Source organism: Leucopleurus acutus (genome assembly GCF_964270905.1).
Source record: "Leucopleurus acutus genome assembly, chromosome: 7".
NCBI lineage: Eukaryota > Metazoa > Chordata > Mammalia > Artiodactyla > Delphinidae > Leucopleurus > Leucopleurus acutus.
In genome coordinates, this window is record NC_139150.1 from 56,668,751 (window position 1) to 56,684,856 (window position 16,106).

Consider the following 16,106-nt stretch of genomic DNA (forward strand, 5'->3'; position numbering starts at 1 on the left):
AACATAGGCAGAACACTCTATGACATCAATCACAGCAACATCCTTTTTGACCCACCTCCTAGTGAAATGGAAATAAACACAAAAATAAACAAATGGGACCCAATAAAACTTAAAAGCTTTTGCACAGCAAAGGAAATCATAAACAAGACGAAAAGACAGCCCTCAGAATGGGAGAAAATATTTGTAAACAAAGCAACGGACAAAGGATTAATCTCCAAAGTATACAAGCAGCTCATGCAGCTCAATGTCAAAAAAAACAATCCATTCCAAAAATGGGCAGAAGACCTAAACAGACATTTCTCCAAAGAAGATATACAGATTGCCAACAAACACATGAAAGGATGCTCAACATCACTATTAGAGAAATGCAAATCAAAACTACAATGAGGTATCACCTCACACCAGTCAGAATGGCCATCATCAAAAAATCTACAAACAATAAATGCTGGAGAGGGTGTAGAGAAAAGGGAACCCTCTTGCACTGTTGGTGGGAATGTAAATTGATACAGCCACTATGGAGAACAGTATGGAGGTTCCTTAAAAAACTACAAATAGAACCACCATATGACCCAGCAATCCCACTACTGGGCATATACCCTGAGAAAACCATAATTCAAAAAGAGGCATGGGGCTTCCCTGGTGGCGCAGTGGTTGAGAGTCCGCCTGCCGATGCAGGGGACACGGGTTCGTGCCCCGGTCCAGGAGGATCCCACATGCCGTGGAGCGGCTGGGCCCGTGAGCCATGGCCACTGGGCCTGCGCGTCTGGAGCCTGTGCTCCGCAACGGGAGAGGCCATAGCAGTAAGAGGCCCGCGTACCACAAAAAAAAAAAAAAAAAAAAGAGACATGTACCACAACGTTCATTGCAGCACTATTTACAATAGCCAGGACATGGAAACAACCTAAGTGTCCGTCAACAGATGAATGAATAAAGAAGATGTGGCACATATATACAACGGAATATTACTCAGCCATAAAAAGAAACGAAATTCAACTATTTGTAGTGAGGTGCATGGACCTAGAGTCTGTCATACAGTGTGAAGTAAGTCAGAAAGAGAAAAACAAATACCGTGTGCTAACACATTTATATGGAATCTTAAAAAAAACAAACAAAAACATGGTTCTGATGAACCTAGGGGCAGGACAGGAATAAAGACGCAGACGTAGAGAATGAACTTGAGGACACGGGGAAGGGGAAGGGGAAGCTGGGACAAAGTGAGAGAGTAGTATTGACATATATACACTTCCAAATGTAAAACAGATAGCTAATGGGAAGCAGCTGCATAGCACAGGGAGGTCAGCTCTGTGCTCTGTGACCACCTAGACGGGTGGTATAGGGAGGGGGGAGGGAGACACAAGAGGTGGGGGGGGATATGGGGATAGATGTATATATATAGCTGATTCACTTTGTTATACAGCAGAAACTAACACAACATTGTAAAGCAATTATACTCCAATAAAGATGTTAAAAAAAAAAAATACTGCAACCAAAACCTGGCATCCCACAGGCAGCGTGGCTTGTGGTTTCTATGGAAACAGCAACTGACTTTTTAGCCTAATTTAGATTTTAAAATACAGATTTGAATATACAGTCAATTCCTAAGTATTCACCCCAAGAGGGAGAAGAGGAAGTACCCCTAGCGCAAGAAAGGATAGTACCTCCCTGCTATTGAAACAGGCAATTTCTAGCACCCCTGCTTTGGGTATCATGCACTTTACCAAAGGGCCCCTTAGGGCACGTGGCTATAAAGGGCTGGAAGGCTGTTGGAGAGAATACTGAGCCGAGGGAGAGAAAGGGAGGCTGACAGCTTTCCTGGACCATCCTGGTACCGGCCACAACATTCAATGGGTGTTCCTGCCACTTTGGCATTTGGACTAATTGTGAATGTGGTCAAAGATAAAGAATCCATTTATGCTATTGAAGCAATAGAATCCCTGGACTACTCAAAAGAAATCAGACAGGAGCAAAGAAAAGCAGAGAGTCTGAAATGGTTAAAAAAAACTTTTTTTTTAAAGAAAGGGACTTCCCTGGTGGCGCAGTGGTTAAGAATCCACCTGCCAATGCAGGGGATACGGGTTCCAGCCCTTGTCTGGGAAGATTCCACATGCCACAGAGCAACTAAGCCTGTGCACTACAACTACTAAGCCTGCGCTCTAGAGCCCGCAAGCCACAACTACTGAAGCCCGTGCGCCTAGAGCCCGTACTCCGCAACAAAGAGAAGCCACCGCAATGAGAAGCCCGTGCACAGCAACAAAGAGTAGCCCCCGCTCGCCGCAACTAGAGAAAGCCAGTGCGCAGCAACGAAGACCCAATGCAGCCCAAAATAAATAAATAAATTTATTTTTTAAAAAAAAGGAGAGGAAGCTGAGAAGACTCTTAAAAAGATGACAAGTCCCTGTCCTCCAGTCTCCCTAACACATTTCCTCAAAGGTACACATCACACAGACCACCACCACACCCCCGCAGCCCTGCCAAGAAATCAGGATCAGCCCTTTGGGGACAGAGCTATTCAGCTGTTTCACACTGATGAAGCTGAAGCCAGTCCAAGGCCATGGGAGACCAACAGCCACCAGTGGCCAAAACTTGGGTCTAAATTCCCTCAGGAAGGGAGTCAGGTGACCTCATTGCCTTTAGTACCCCCAGAGGGATAACACCCTGTGACAAGCTAAGGACATTCAGCTCACTCCCTGCTTCCCTTCAACCTTTTTACCTCCTCCTCAGCATCGCCCGTGACCTCCTTAGGGTCTGTAATCTCAGTGAAATTGTGGTACATACTTTGTTTGATTTGGCAATATAGAAAAAGTCAGTCTCTGTTCTGAATTCAGTGTCATGTTTTAAGACAACTGGCAAGAAATCAAAGAAAATGAATTTTTTTTTTTTTTGTACTTAACCATTTTCTCAGGGAGCCCTCTCACACTGCCCACCTGAGCATTCATATTTGCTCCGTCCAGGTAGACCTGTCCTCCGTGTTGGTGGATCAGGTCACACACATCTCCGATGTTCTCTTCAAACACTCCATTGGTGGATGGGTACGTAATCATGATTGCTGCCAGGTTCTCCTTGTGTTTATCCACCTGAAAGATAAAAAAGGGCAGAGCGAGACAATGAGAGGGAATGTTTCTTTCTTAGCCAATCCCTCGCTTTTTATTTTAAAGGATTAAGAAAGACGAAGACTTGTTCTTTTCATTTCTGGAACTGTCTCAATGTAGGATGACGCTAATAGAAGATCCACAGCCATTACCCACTTTGTAAATCATTCCAAAGAAATAACAAGATCCCTTCAGGACAGGTCTCCATTGTCAAAACCAAAAAACTGTTCAGAAGATTTTTGGGTATTTTGGGCTCAACTCTCTAAAGTGGTTTTCCTTTGGTTCAAATCATCTCAATAATTATTTCAGATCTTTTCGGTTCCAGACAAGTTGATTCTCACAGTTAATCTCTCTCTGCTCATTTTGCCATATCCACCCTTATCCCCTTTCCCTCCCATTCTACTGAAATTAGAATTCCCACTAGGAGTGTTCTGCTCTGATTAAAAAAAAACTCCATCGTTTTTCCTTTTGACAGAAGGCAAGCATATATAAAAGGCATGTTCCTGTTTTTTTGACCAGCAAGTCAGTGAACAGGCTCATGTGGAAATGAAAAAAAAAAAATTTAAGGTCATATCCTATTTTGGAGAGACTTAATTATAACTACTGACCCAGAATATTTATCAGTAAAAACTTTATGGAGCTATGGAAGCAGGAGGGTGGGTACGAGAGGTGAGCAGCGTTGTGTGTTTTCATCTTCCCTTTGAGGTAGTTACATGAAGTTCTCAGTCTCCATACCTAATAATCCCGACAAAATCACATTGCTATTCAAGTGATTTCCTTCCCTCTTAAGATGCAGCCTCCAGTCCACCAGTGGAAAGCAGATACAGTTGCTAGGCAACCTCTTCCTGGAGGTTGGGAGGTTGGGAGTGGGGATTGGTGCTGGAAGAAGGAAGATGGAATATTGCCTGAAATTCAGCAGGTAACGGCTGGGCCCATCACAAGCATCTGCAAAATCTACATTTATGTTTTAATTCCCAACACAAAGATTGAGAATACCAGTGACTGCCAGTGTGACTGTTAATGGGGGAAGGAGGGGAAGGTTGGGCAGAAGGAGGCAGGTAGATCCTGCAAGGAGTATCCTTACTACCACCATGAATAATTCAGTTTCTTACACATGCACACATTAGACGAGGGGATTTCAGCGTAAAGGACTTTCTCCCTGTTAGAGAAGGAAGAGGTAAAATAGACTGTGGTCAGCTTTACTCTGGACCAGAAATGTGACTCTTGCTTTTATTTTTCTTATAGAGTCGGCTAGGTTGTCTGATTTTATGCCATTTCCCCTAGACTCATTCAGAGGAGGAACTGCAGTCTTTTAATTAGAATGCAAAAGAAGATAAACCATCCCTGAACCCCACATCTTCTTTCCAACCCAGACCTCCCCCATCTGTTAAGTGGAATATGAGTACCATAGCCTTGAGGTGAGCTGCATCAATATTCCCGTATTTATCCACCTCCACAGGCTGAATCTTCATGCCTGCCATGTGTGCACTTGCAGGATTGGTTCCATGTGCGGATTTTGGAATGAGGCAAACCTTAGGAATGGAATGAAAGGAAGGAAGGAGAGAAAAATCACCAGGCTATTCATAATGACAGAAAAGTCCTACAAAATACTTGGAGCATAAATTCAGTAGGTGCCACATGCTCTATTTAAATTGACCAGTAGTGCCTTAAAGTTTACTACTATTTCATTAGTACTGTATTGCAAAACAATGTCCAACAGGAGTTTACACTGAATCCCCAAATACTGTTCCCTAAAGACTTTCAGAATATTAATACTCTCCTCCCTTATCCCAGCAACACCAAAAACAGGCCTAGACTTATTCTAACCTTGTCTCAGCTATAATATATAGAAAGCACCTTACAAGAACATGAGATTGGAAGTTAAACTCTAGGACTCAAATGCACACATCACAGCTCCAGTGCTCTGCTTGGCTCTCCTGAGACCAGAAGTAATAGTCGACATATTCCAAGGCCTCCCAGTGCCAACACACCAATGACTACTTCATTATTGGATGCTTACTCTGTGCAATGAATTGTTAGTTGCCATGAGAATCATAACTAAGCACAAATGCCGATCAGCCCCTGCCCTGTGCTCACACACTGCATTCACTGACAAGGCTGGCATCCATATAAATAAATGTCTAGAAGGACTTCCCTGGAGGTCCAGTGGCTAAGACTCCGCGCTTCCAATGCAGGGGATGCGGGTTCGATCCCTGGTTGGGGAACTAAGATCCCACATGCTGGGCGGTGCGGTCAGATTAAAAATAAAATAAATAAAAAAAAAAAGGACCCTTTAAACAGGGACTACATCACCTCAACCTAGTCTCCTCGGCCAGTGGAAACATTTCCTCCTCCCTTATCTGAGGAAGCCGTTCCTCTCTTTCCAAAGCATCTTGTCGTTGTCAGTATAATTGGGGAAATAAAAATTCTCTAAAAACAATGTCTAGAGCCCACAGGTACCAAAGGAACTCAGAATAATGAGGTGCAACTTCAAGTTGAAGAGATCAAGAGAAAGTATTTCAAGAGCTAGAACCTAAGCCAGAGCTTAAAGATGTGCTGAATTCTTATGGAAGGCGGATGGTAGGCACGCACAACGTTAAAATTCCCAGATTTAGGGCTTCCCTGGTGGCGCAGTGGTTGAGAGTCCGCCTGCCGATGCAGGGGACACGGGTTCGTGTCCTGGTCCGGGAGGATCCCACATGCCGCGGAGTGGCTGGGCCCATGAGCCATGGCCGCTGAGCCTGCGCGTCCGGAGCCTGTGCTCCACAATGGGAGAGGCCACAACAGTGAGAGACCCGCGTACCGCAAAAAAAAAAAAAAAAAAAAAAAAATCCCAGATTTAAATCATTTTCATTTCCTGCCCCCAAATCATGTGAACACAGGTGCTCTGTATGATCTGATGGTGCCCCACTACAGGAAAGGGCCTCATGGAGTTCCCTCCAACAGAAAGCAACAAGAAGAAGCAATACTGACCCTGAAAACAATCCTGTTTTTCATTTTTTTTAATCCCAGAACCAATACTGACACCCCTTGAAGAGAAATGGATGGGCATCATACAAATGGGCTTATGAAGGGGAAATTTAGCTTACAGCCGTTTCCTCAAAAACAGCAAAGCCATCTACTTAAGCAAAATGCATGTGATCCAAAGAGAACTGCAAACAGAGGCAAACGTGAAATTACTTTGTTGTTCTTCTGCAGACAGGGAGCTAGTGCCTCTTTTGAATGGTTACTGGTCTCATGCTGATTATGCTGTGTTGTCCTCGAATCCTTTTTCTTGTTTAACTGTTTCCCTTTTGTATTAAATTCTTTAATTTCTCAGGACCAAAGCTGGAGTTATTTTTCCTTTCTCACGAGATATTTTTATTCTACCAAAGGATCTCTGGATAAAAGGATACCTTCTGGGCAGAACACGGATCAAGGAAGGGAAAGGTGAATATTTAAAAGTGAATATAAAATATTTGTTAAAGGCCTCAATGAAGAATTCATACCAGAGAAGCTACGAGGCAACAAAAACATCCAAGCTAAAAATGTCACTCATCTTGCGATACACTGAATAGCATCCAAATGTGTCCACATCCTAATCCCAGAGTCTACGAATGTGACTTTATTTGGCAAAAGGGATTTTGCTGGTGTGATTAAATTAAGGATCTTGAGGTGAGAAATTGAGGATCTTGAGATGGGATCTTGAAACCTGGATTATAGGTTGGACCCTAAATGCATTCACAAGTGTTCTCATCATAAGGAACCAGGGGAAGCTTTGACTACAGAGGAGGTAGAAGATGTGATAACTGAACAAGGGGTTGGAGTGATGGCAGGAAGGGGCCATGAGTCCAGGAATGTAGGAGGCCTCCAGAAACTAGGAAAGGCAAAGAAACGGATTCTCTCCTGGATCCTCCAGAAGGAACGAGCCCTGCCAACACACTGACTTTAGCCAAGTGAAACCAATTTCAGACTTCTAGCCTCCATAACTATAAGAAAATAAACCTGTGTTGTTCTAAGCCACTAAATTTGTAGTAATTTGTCACAGTAGCCATGGGAAACTAATACACATCCTGATATAGGGATTAGCGGAAAGAAAAGGTCTCAGTGGTTTTGTCAGGAATTTCTTGCTGTTAGATGTTTCTGATTTTCTATGTGGATCCTCACTTTAAAAATTGTGGCGTTGCAAAGGACTTGGAAATAACAGGACCCAGACTTGATATTTTATCAACACTAACCCTCTTTGGTTAGTGTTTAGGTGGATGCTGTGTTTTTCTAACCCCCCAATGCACCTGGTACAGACCCAACATAGCTCATCCTCAAACTCTTGCTGGGGGCTTCCCTGGTGGTGCAGTGGTTAAGAATCCATCTGCCAATGCAGGGGATACGGGTTCAAGCCCTGCTCTGGTAAGATCCCACATGCCGCGGAGCAACTAAGCCCACGAGCCACAACTACTGAAGCCTGTGTACCACAACTACTGAAGCCTGCGCACCTAGAGCCTGTGCTCCGCAACAAGCCACCGCAATGAGAAGCCACTCACTGCAACGAAAAGTAGCCCCACTCGCGACAACCAGAGAAAGCCAGCACACAGCAACGGAAGACCCAACGCAGCCAAAAAACAAATGAATAAATAAATAAAATAAATCTATTAAAAAAAAAAAGACTTGCTGAATGAGTGACAGATTAAGGAGGAGGGCTACTTTGCAAGGGAAATCAATTTCTTACCACAGGTAAAATCGAAAAACAAAAGGCCACTCCTTTGCCTCAGGCAGCTGAGAAAAGAAAAATACATACAGGTTTTGGGGGTGTTTTCGGCGGTGGGTTTTTTTTGTTTTTTGGGGAGTTTTTTGGTCAGCGTTTTCCCTTTGTATAGGAAATTCAGCCTCTGATCCACAAACCTGAGTTAGTATTTGACAGGCAAATTGAGTTAATAATCATAAAGTGTTTAGGACAGTGCCTGGCACAGGGTAATTTCTAGGTAAGTGTTTGTTAAATAATTTGTATTCTCTCAAGTTAAACTGGTAAATCAAGAACTTGGCCATTGCATTTTAGGAACCTCTGAAATTTAACCTAAGAGTAAATGTGAAAATAACTTCCAAAACAGCTTGAAATAAGAGAATCATCAGGAACCTGGGAGGTTCTGTAGCACATGACTTCCCCACATTCTTTTTTTTTTTTTTTTTTTCCAAAAGGATATATTTTACTAGACTCCATTAGAGTCTGTTGTATGGAAACAGCTGTCTTAGACATCTCTGATGCTGAAAAGTCCTCCCTGATTATTTGAATAATAAGTCATTTTCTTTTCCTCTAACTAAAAAAGTCAGGTTTACTTAAAATCTTTAATCTAGAAAGGATGCCAACATTTCCAAACTTAAGAGTTCTGTATTTCTACAAGCTCAGTGACTGGGTAGCCTTCCCTGCCTCCCCTCACCCACCCCCCAAAATGCAGCATCCCACTCCTCTCTGTCCTTCAGTGGAATAACCTCTCCCAACATTTCAGTGATGGTAGTGTGAACAGTGGTGCCAGAAGAAAAGTCACACACAAGGGGACTGAGAGAGAAGGGAGGACTGGAAAAAACAAAGCAGGAAAAGGAACTAAAAAGAATCCATGAGTCACAGAAGAACTCTGCCCAGGCCCAATCAAAACGTCTCTCATCCTTTTTCCTTGACCTTTCTGGTTGGGTCCCCAACTCCTAGACATTCCCAGATAGCTCCGGGTGTCAGACTAAAGAGCAGGGAACCCAGGAGGGATGGGAAGTATCACAGAGTGGACAGACCCGAGGTTTAGCTGGCCTTTTCTCGCCAGCTGCTCACTGGCCTTCCACAAGCACCACAGTGTAGATCTCGGCGGCCTCTCCATAAAGCAGGAGCGACATGAAGATGGTTACACAGGATGAATGGCTCCCTCCCCAGGAGTCCCAGACACCTCATGGTTAAAGAACATAACAATGGGAAGTTCCAGGGCCTACTGAGTACATGGAAGCCACGGAGGAAAAATAGAGAAAGCAACTTTAAATGTCAGTCATCTGGCATCCTCTCACTGGAGTCCCAGTGTTTCCTTTCTGACTCTGTGACAGTGCTGAGATTCTGAGGTCCAAAGAACAATTGTAATTCCAAACTAACCCTTCCTTAGAAAGTTAAAGAATTCAATACCCAAGCGAAAAAAAAAAAAGTTGAAATATCAGGGACTGTATCTGTCTGATTTATCACTTGATCTCTCTCTGGACTGGCACACACAGTACCTTGCATATGGCCAGTCTTCAATAACTTATTCAAGTAATAAATGTCCTGTTTTCTGAAAGGTCTTTGAAAATCAATTCTATTCCCCAACCAGGACGAAGGCCTGGGAAAACACACCTGTGTAATCAGGATGGATAAGCAAGGGAAGGTGGGAGAAAATTTTTTTTCTCCCCTTTTGTGAAAGGAAAGTGAAATAGTATTTAAATTCTTCACTGCAAAATCCAGGCAACTGGCCATAAACAATCTTCCAGCTTTAATAAAACCAGGAATGGACTAAGATTGGACTACCACCCACTGCACCCCACTTATGTGGGCAGCCAGACCACCCCAGCACCTTTTCCTCTAACTCTCCTGGGCTGGGCAGACGCTTCGACCTGCTCCTGGCTCCTACCCACTGCTCCCTCTAACACCACCTCCACAGCTCATGCAGTTCAAGTTTAGCGTGGCCATCACCAAAATGAAGGTCCCAGGAACACACACCTCCTTCAGCCACAATCTGAAGCCTGTGTTGTTAGGTCATCTGCTAAAGGCACTACCTTTGGGGATTAGTGGAGGCCTGGTGAGCCCATTAGCACCTGCTGGCCACACAAGGGCCCCCCAAAAGCAGTTTGGACCCTAGAGACTAGACTCACCCAAAGCAAACAAAGAAGCAGAACCGTGAACTCTGCTCCATGTCCCATGTTTTCTTTTGTTGCTTAGAGCTGAGAATCACTTAATAGGGAATTTATTTATTCAATAAATATTTTCTGAGCATACATATGACAAGAACCGTGCTCAGGCACAGTAGGAGTTACAGAAGAATGAAAGCTCAGTCTCTGCCCTCTGTCCAGGGCTGAGCCAAGGAGGGAGGCTTGGAATGGCAACATTCCTGCCCCTTCCTCCCTTTGCTCCCTGCGGGGAGCAGGTCCACAGCCAACTGGCTGACTTTTACAGACTGGCTTTGAGAGAAAGCCTTTTATCTCCAAATGTTTTCCCTCAAAATGGTCCAGTGAAACGTCTTGGAGGCAAGGATAGTAATAGCCAGTTCATAGACATTTGTTTCTTGATTTTATGTTTCCCCAGCTTCTTCCAAGAAGACTTGGAGGGAGTGTCCCACAGAATGAAAGGGACCCTAAAGCTGAACCTGCTGCCCTCCCCCCACCCCCCGACGCTGAGCAATCGGTCCACACTCACTGTTCTGTGTCTCTCTCCTTTCCCGTCTAAGTAGGCTCGGATAGTGGCCAGCCCAGCGTATTCCCCCTGGGCTCCGCTGCAAAGACAGGAAGAAAAGGGTCAGAGCTTTATGCCTCTCTGCTTTCATTTACTCATTCAATATTCATCAGGCACAGGCTGTGTGTTCACCAACATGTGACACTAAAAGCTCACCTAGGACCCCTGCATGGGCCTAAAGTCTTGAACAACCAGAACAGTACCTGGTATGTGCACTAAAGCTTACCCATGCACCTAAAAAAATTATTTTTATTATGGAAAATTCCAAAATTATAGAAAAGTAGAGAGAAGAATATAAGGAACCATCACATTATACCTATCACTCAGATTTTAAAATGATCAGATTATGGTCAATCTTGTTTCCACCTATATCCCTCAGTCTGAACTAGATTATTTTGAAGCAGAATTCAAGCATCATATAATTTCATCAATTCAATCTTCAATATGTATCTTTCAAAGATAAGAATTATTTTGGGGCTTCCCTGGTGGCGCAGTGGTTGAGAGTCCGCCTGCCGATGCAGGGGACGCAGGTTCGTGCCCCGGTCCGGGAAGATCCCACATGCCACGGAGCGGCTGGGCCCGTGAGCCATGGCCACTGAGCCTGCACGTCCGGAGCCTGTGCTCCGCAACGGAGAGGCCACAACAGTGAGAGGCCCGCGTACCGCAAAAAACAAAAAAAACAAACAAAAAAAAAAACACAAAGATAAAAATTATTTTTAAAAGATAACTGTAGGGACTTCCCTGGTGGTCCAGTGGTTAAGACTCCACGTTTCCACTGCACTGGGCACGGGTTTGATCCTGGTTGGGGAACTAAGATCCCACATGCCGCATGGCGCGGTGTGCATGCATGCATAAATAAATAAATAAATAAATAAATGAATGAATGAATAAATAAATACAAAAGATAACTAATTATTACATCTAAAACAATGAACAATAATTTCTTAACATCACCAAATGTTCAGTCAATGATCAGATTACCCCAAAGGAACTGTACACTTGGAGTGTGGCACCAGTCCTGACAGCCTCAGGGTTGGCTTTCCCATGAGCCCTAATGCTCATGGCTGCTAGAGGCTGGCCATCCGCATCTCAGCAGTCCTTGAAGACACTACTTTTAGAGAACACTTAATGACTAACATTCCAGGGAGGGATGCTGAGTCAGTCATAAACTGTTACTTAATGTTCTCAGTACTCTCTGCAGGAAGGAAAGGAAGTGAGTAATAGGTTTTTTTAATCCCATTCAAAATGCATATTTCCTCCATTTCACAAAATTACACCATCTTTTGACTCTGTGGAAGGTGCAGTGGTTTTGGCATTCATCGCTTCTGGTCACTCCGTAATATTGAGATCATACTCTAAAAAACCACAAGGCTTGAGAATAAATTAGATAAACTGTTTAATTTCTAAACTAAAAGCTAAAATTTTGAGCATTGGAAAACATTTTTTGAGAGAACACTGGGATGGAACCAGTTGAATTTGAAATATCTGCAAACTAGCATAGGGGCATTGATGGTTTGGTGTCAGGAGACGGCCGAATTGATGATTTAGGGCTCAGCATGAGAAAAGGACAGAGAACAGGGAAACATCTGGGTGTGCAGGGAGTAGAGCCTGGCTGGAGGAAAGGAAGGAAAGTGGTGATTTCCCCAGTGTGGGTGTCACAGAGCAACAGAAGAGACTAGATGAGTTAGGGAATAATAATAATAAGTATAAACTGCTCCATTAATTAAGCACTTCCTCTTTACCAGGCTGTGCACGGAGTAAACACAGGTAAATGGGAAACATTGTTGTTGTCACCACCAAGCATTTTACATCATCTTAATCTTCCTAATACCCCCACAAGGTAGGTACCATTGTCCTCATTTTGCACATGAAGAAACTGAGTCAGAATATTACATGCCCAACCGGCCAACAGTGACAGCCGGAGACATCGATACAAGTTGGCCCGTCTTAAGGGGCCTTGTGCTTCACTTGTAAGCAGTGAGGCTCCTCTGAGCACTCTGTGCTTCCCAAAGGATTGAGAATCATGGGAGCAAATGCTGGCTTTCCTTCACAGAACCCTTGTCTGACTGACAGAACTAGGAGGTTTAGCTCCATGTAAAAGGCCTGTCCCCATAAGACCTGGGGCACCCATTTCCTCATCACCCACACTGAGTGAGCTTTGCCTCTCCTCTCTCTTCCAGGCAGGGAGGGAAATACTCGGCTTCTGTTTTCCTGGCTTCTGAAAAACAAGTTCTAGCTCATTTGATGTTCTTTATTTTGAGAACAGGAAAATGAATATGCCACGTTTTAGCAAACCACTTACACCACTATTTACTTAGCCTCTCTGTGTTCTCATCTCTGAAATGTGCATAATAATTGCACCCAACTCGAAGGGCAGATAGGATAAGACACGAGATGATCCATGGTAAAGGGCTTTTCACAGTGCCTGGCACTAGGTAAACACTCATTAAGTGCTGGCAACTGTCATCACTATCATCGACGTCATCATCATCACCATCTTCAGGCAGCAACCCTCATCACTCTGTGACACAGGATGGGCAGAGGATGGGCTACCACAGCATTTGAATGAGCACTTCCACAACCTCAACCTCTATCACCCTCTCCTTTCCCTCCAACAAGCCAAATCCACCATTCTTCAACTGTCCCAACTCAAGTTCTGCCTCTTCCATAAAGCCTTCCCCAAAGTCACAAATCCAGTTCCTCACCATGGCCTACAAATCCCCCACATGATCTGTGACTTCCACCCACCTCTACACCCATGTCTTCTGCCATCCTCTCCTTGTTCACTATCCTCCAGCCACCCAAGCCTTCTTCCTTCCCTGAAACAGATCAAGCCAATGTCTGCCTTGGGGCTTTTCACTAAATGTTCCTTCTGCTTGGAAAGCTCCTCCTCTAGTTCTTCAAATATCTATCTTCTTCTCAGTATTTAGGCCTCAGCTCAAGTGTCACCTCCTCAGAGAGGCCTTCCCTGAAGGCAGAAATCTTATCTGTCTTTATCAACATTGTATTCTCTATGCCAAGAACACTGACATAGGGGGTGTTCAATAAATACTGATTGACTGACTGACTGACTGACTGACTTATTCTTTACCTCCTCCAAACTCGCGTAGTATTTTACTCTACTCGTTCTTCTGATAATACCATCCTATTCATACACTGTACACTGAAAATTATTATAGATCTCACATGTACTTCGTGTACCTATTTTATCTCAATTAGGGTATAGGCTTTGAGAATAGGATCTTAGGTATTAGAGTTCTATACATTCACAGGGAATATATAGAATAGTACTATGCATGGAGTAACTCTGCAATAAATGTTTAGTCAATTTGTTCAAAATTGAGTTCTTCTCCAGTCCAGACAATCAACATTAATGTCATCCTTTCTCCCATGGAAAGGGACTTCAGCATATGGATTTTGTATTTCTCTCTGTGTTTTTCTCATGACTTCTACTCATCTTGTTTTGTTGGAAGACCAACCAAGGTGTTTAGACTAGGAGTGAAAGAAGAGACTGGAGCTAGAAGCCAGTAATCCAGGAGAAAGGCAACATGCTAAAGACTTGATCAGGAATGCTGGGTGTTTTCTGCCTTAGATACTCTTAAAAATCAGCCATGTTTCAACTCAAAAAAGTACAAAAGATATGTTCTAAATGCCACACAAGTCTTATTCCTGGGGTACTAAGGAAATAAGGGGAATTATTAGTGCCACCTGTTGGTGGAAAAGTATTATGAAAAGTAACTGCTTATATGCATAACCCGGACTGAGAACCCATCAGAAAAGTACTACCTGCGGAGGGGCAGCTAGGATAGTGGTCTTCTGACATCTATTTAAAATGAAGTGGCTAGTGGCCTGGACCTGCAGAGCCAGCCACAGTGATGCCAGTGAATGGGGAGCCTCAGACCCATCTAGAAGTGCCAGGTAGGCATAAGTTTAAACTGTCTGAGAAAAACAAGGCCCCCCGTCATGGCATTTACTCAGGCTGGTGAAAAAACTGCGACATATTGTACTGTTTAACACTGAATGAGTGAGAACTAGCAACTTCTTCCAAAACCCAGACTCATTCTACAAAGAATCCACGAGAAATCCAGTAGGCTAGACGAAGCTAGAACAACTGTATAGCAAGTACAAAGGTCCGCGAGGTGAAAATAAATTGGAGTTGATGGGATTCAACAGTTTTGTAATGATTTAAACCTAGACCCTATTAGTGTCAGTGTATCATCGTAAGTGTGGGATTTCAGGGCAGCTATTCAATGTAAATTTGGGAAAAAAATTAATTAAAGGGGGGGTGGAATTTGAAGATGGCATGACAGAGCTAGAGTGATAGTTCAGCTCTTTTGCTAAGATTAGAGCAAGAAGGACAAAATAAACTTCAAAGATTTTTATCATTTTACCTTTACCTTTGCTAAGAGCACTAAGCAAAGGTTAAGATTAAGAAATATTACAATTTAGTTCTATCTGGAAAGGTTAAACTTTGAGATCTTTGGAACAAATTTTTATTGGACTATCACACAAAATAAATCCTAAGGGACACTTGGAAACTTCCACTAGATTTTAGAAATATAACTGCAGATATGTCTACCTATGATGAAGCAGGAACATGGATGGCCTGCTCCTCCAGATGATTTTGCAGAATGATATGCAACACCAATAGTCACAGGTGGAAAGCACAGCACTTTTTAAGCATAAAATTTAAGCATAAGATTGTTAAGTGAATTGCATCCTATAAAGAAGGCATTTTGGTCAGTTACTGAGTACCTTTGTCACTGATTGCAGAAGTCATCCTCAACCAGTCATGAAATAACCTCTTAACCTCTTTGTTCCACCTAAGGAATACAGTGGCTGACTTTATATACACCATAAGAAATGCCTCAGAAGCTGGCTGCTTGGGAATATTTGAAGATGGATTATTGTAGCTGCTGTTTTTAAGAGAAAGATTTCTGCACGGTATATATACTTACAAAAAAATAACAGAGAATCCATTTGCGTGACTGCAGAATACGCTACAATTCATGACTTAGTGTGAACCCCAGCAGTCACCAAAAGTCCTGTTGAATTATACTATAAATTGAACTGAGAAAACAGTAGGATGTTTTATTTATACAAGTCAAAAGGTGTTAAAAATGTGCCCTAGGGACTTCCCTAGTGGCACAGTGGTTAAGAATCTGCCGGCATTTAAAATTTTGGGTGCTGATAATTTAAGATTTATACAATTTTTTTGAACTATCAAGTATCGAGATTTATCAAATCTATTCTTGTTTTAATTTTCTCTAGATATTCTTCTGAAAATCATTCAGTAGTTGTTAACACACCATTGTAGTTCACACACTAATGGCCACATTTAGTGTGCAGTTTAGGAGGAGTTTTCTTTTAAGCTGTCTACAAGTCAGTGGGCCTATTTTATTTCTAATAATATCTGAACTTCTTAAGAAGTTTCCTATAATATGTTTTTTAAATTATTACATTTAAAAAAACATTTTTCGGGCTTCCCTGGTGGCGCAGTGGTTGAGAGTCTGCCTGCCGATGCAGGGGACACGGGTTCGTGCCCCGGTCCGGGAGGATCCCACATGCCGCGGAGCGGCTAGGCCCGT

The 16,106-nt window shown here is 43.1% G+C and overlaps 1 protein-coding gene across 1 annotated transcript in view; it reads right to left on the bottom strand.

Annotated features, from left to right (window-relative positions):
• GLDC (glycine decarboxylase) overlaps positions 1-16,106 on the bottom strand; it is a 99,518-nt gene that overhangs the window by 25,695 nt on the left and 57,717 nt on the right. Inside the window, exons 16-18 of the mRNA XM_082842838.1 lie at positions 10,483-10,558; positions 4,496-4,621; positions 2,925-3,074 (exon numbers count right to left, since the gene is read on the bottom strand). Of these exons, the coding sequence (XP_082698964.1) occupies positions 2,925-3,074; positions 4,496-4,621; positions 10,483-10,558 (352 nt within the window). The remainder of the gene's footprint in view (positions 1-2,924; positions 3,075-4,495; positions 4,622-10,482; positions 10,559-16,106) is intronic.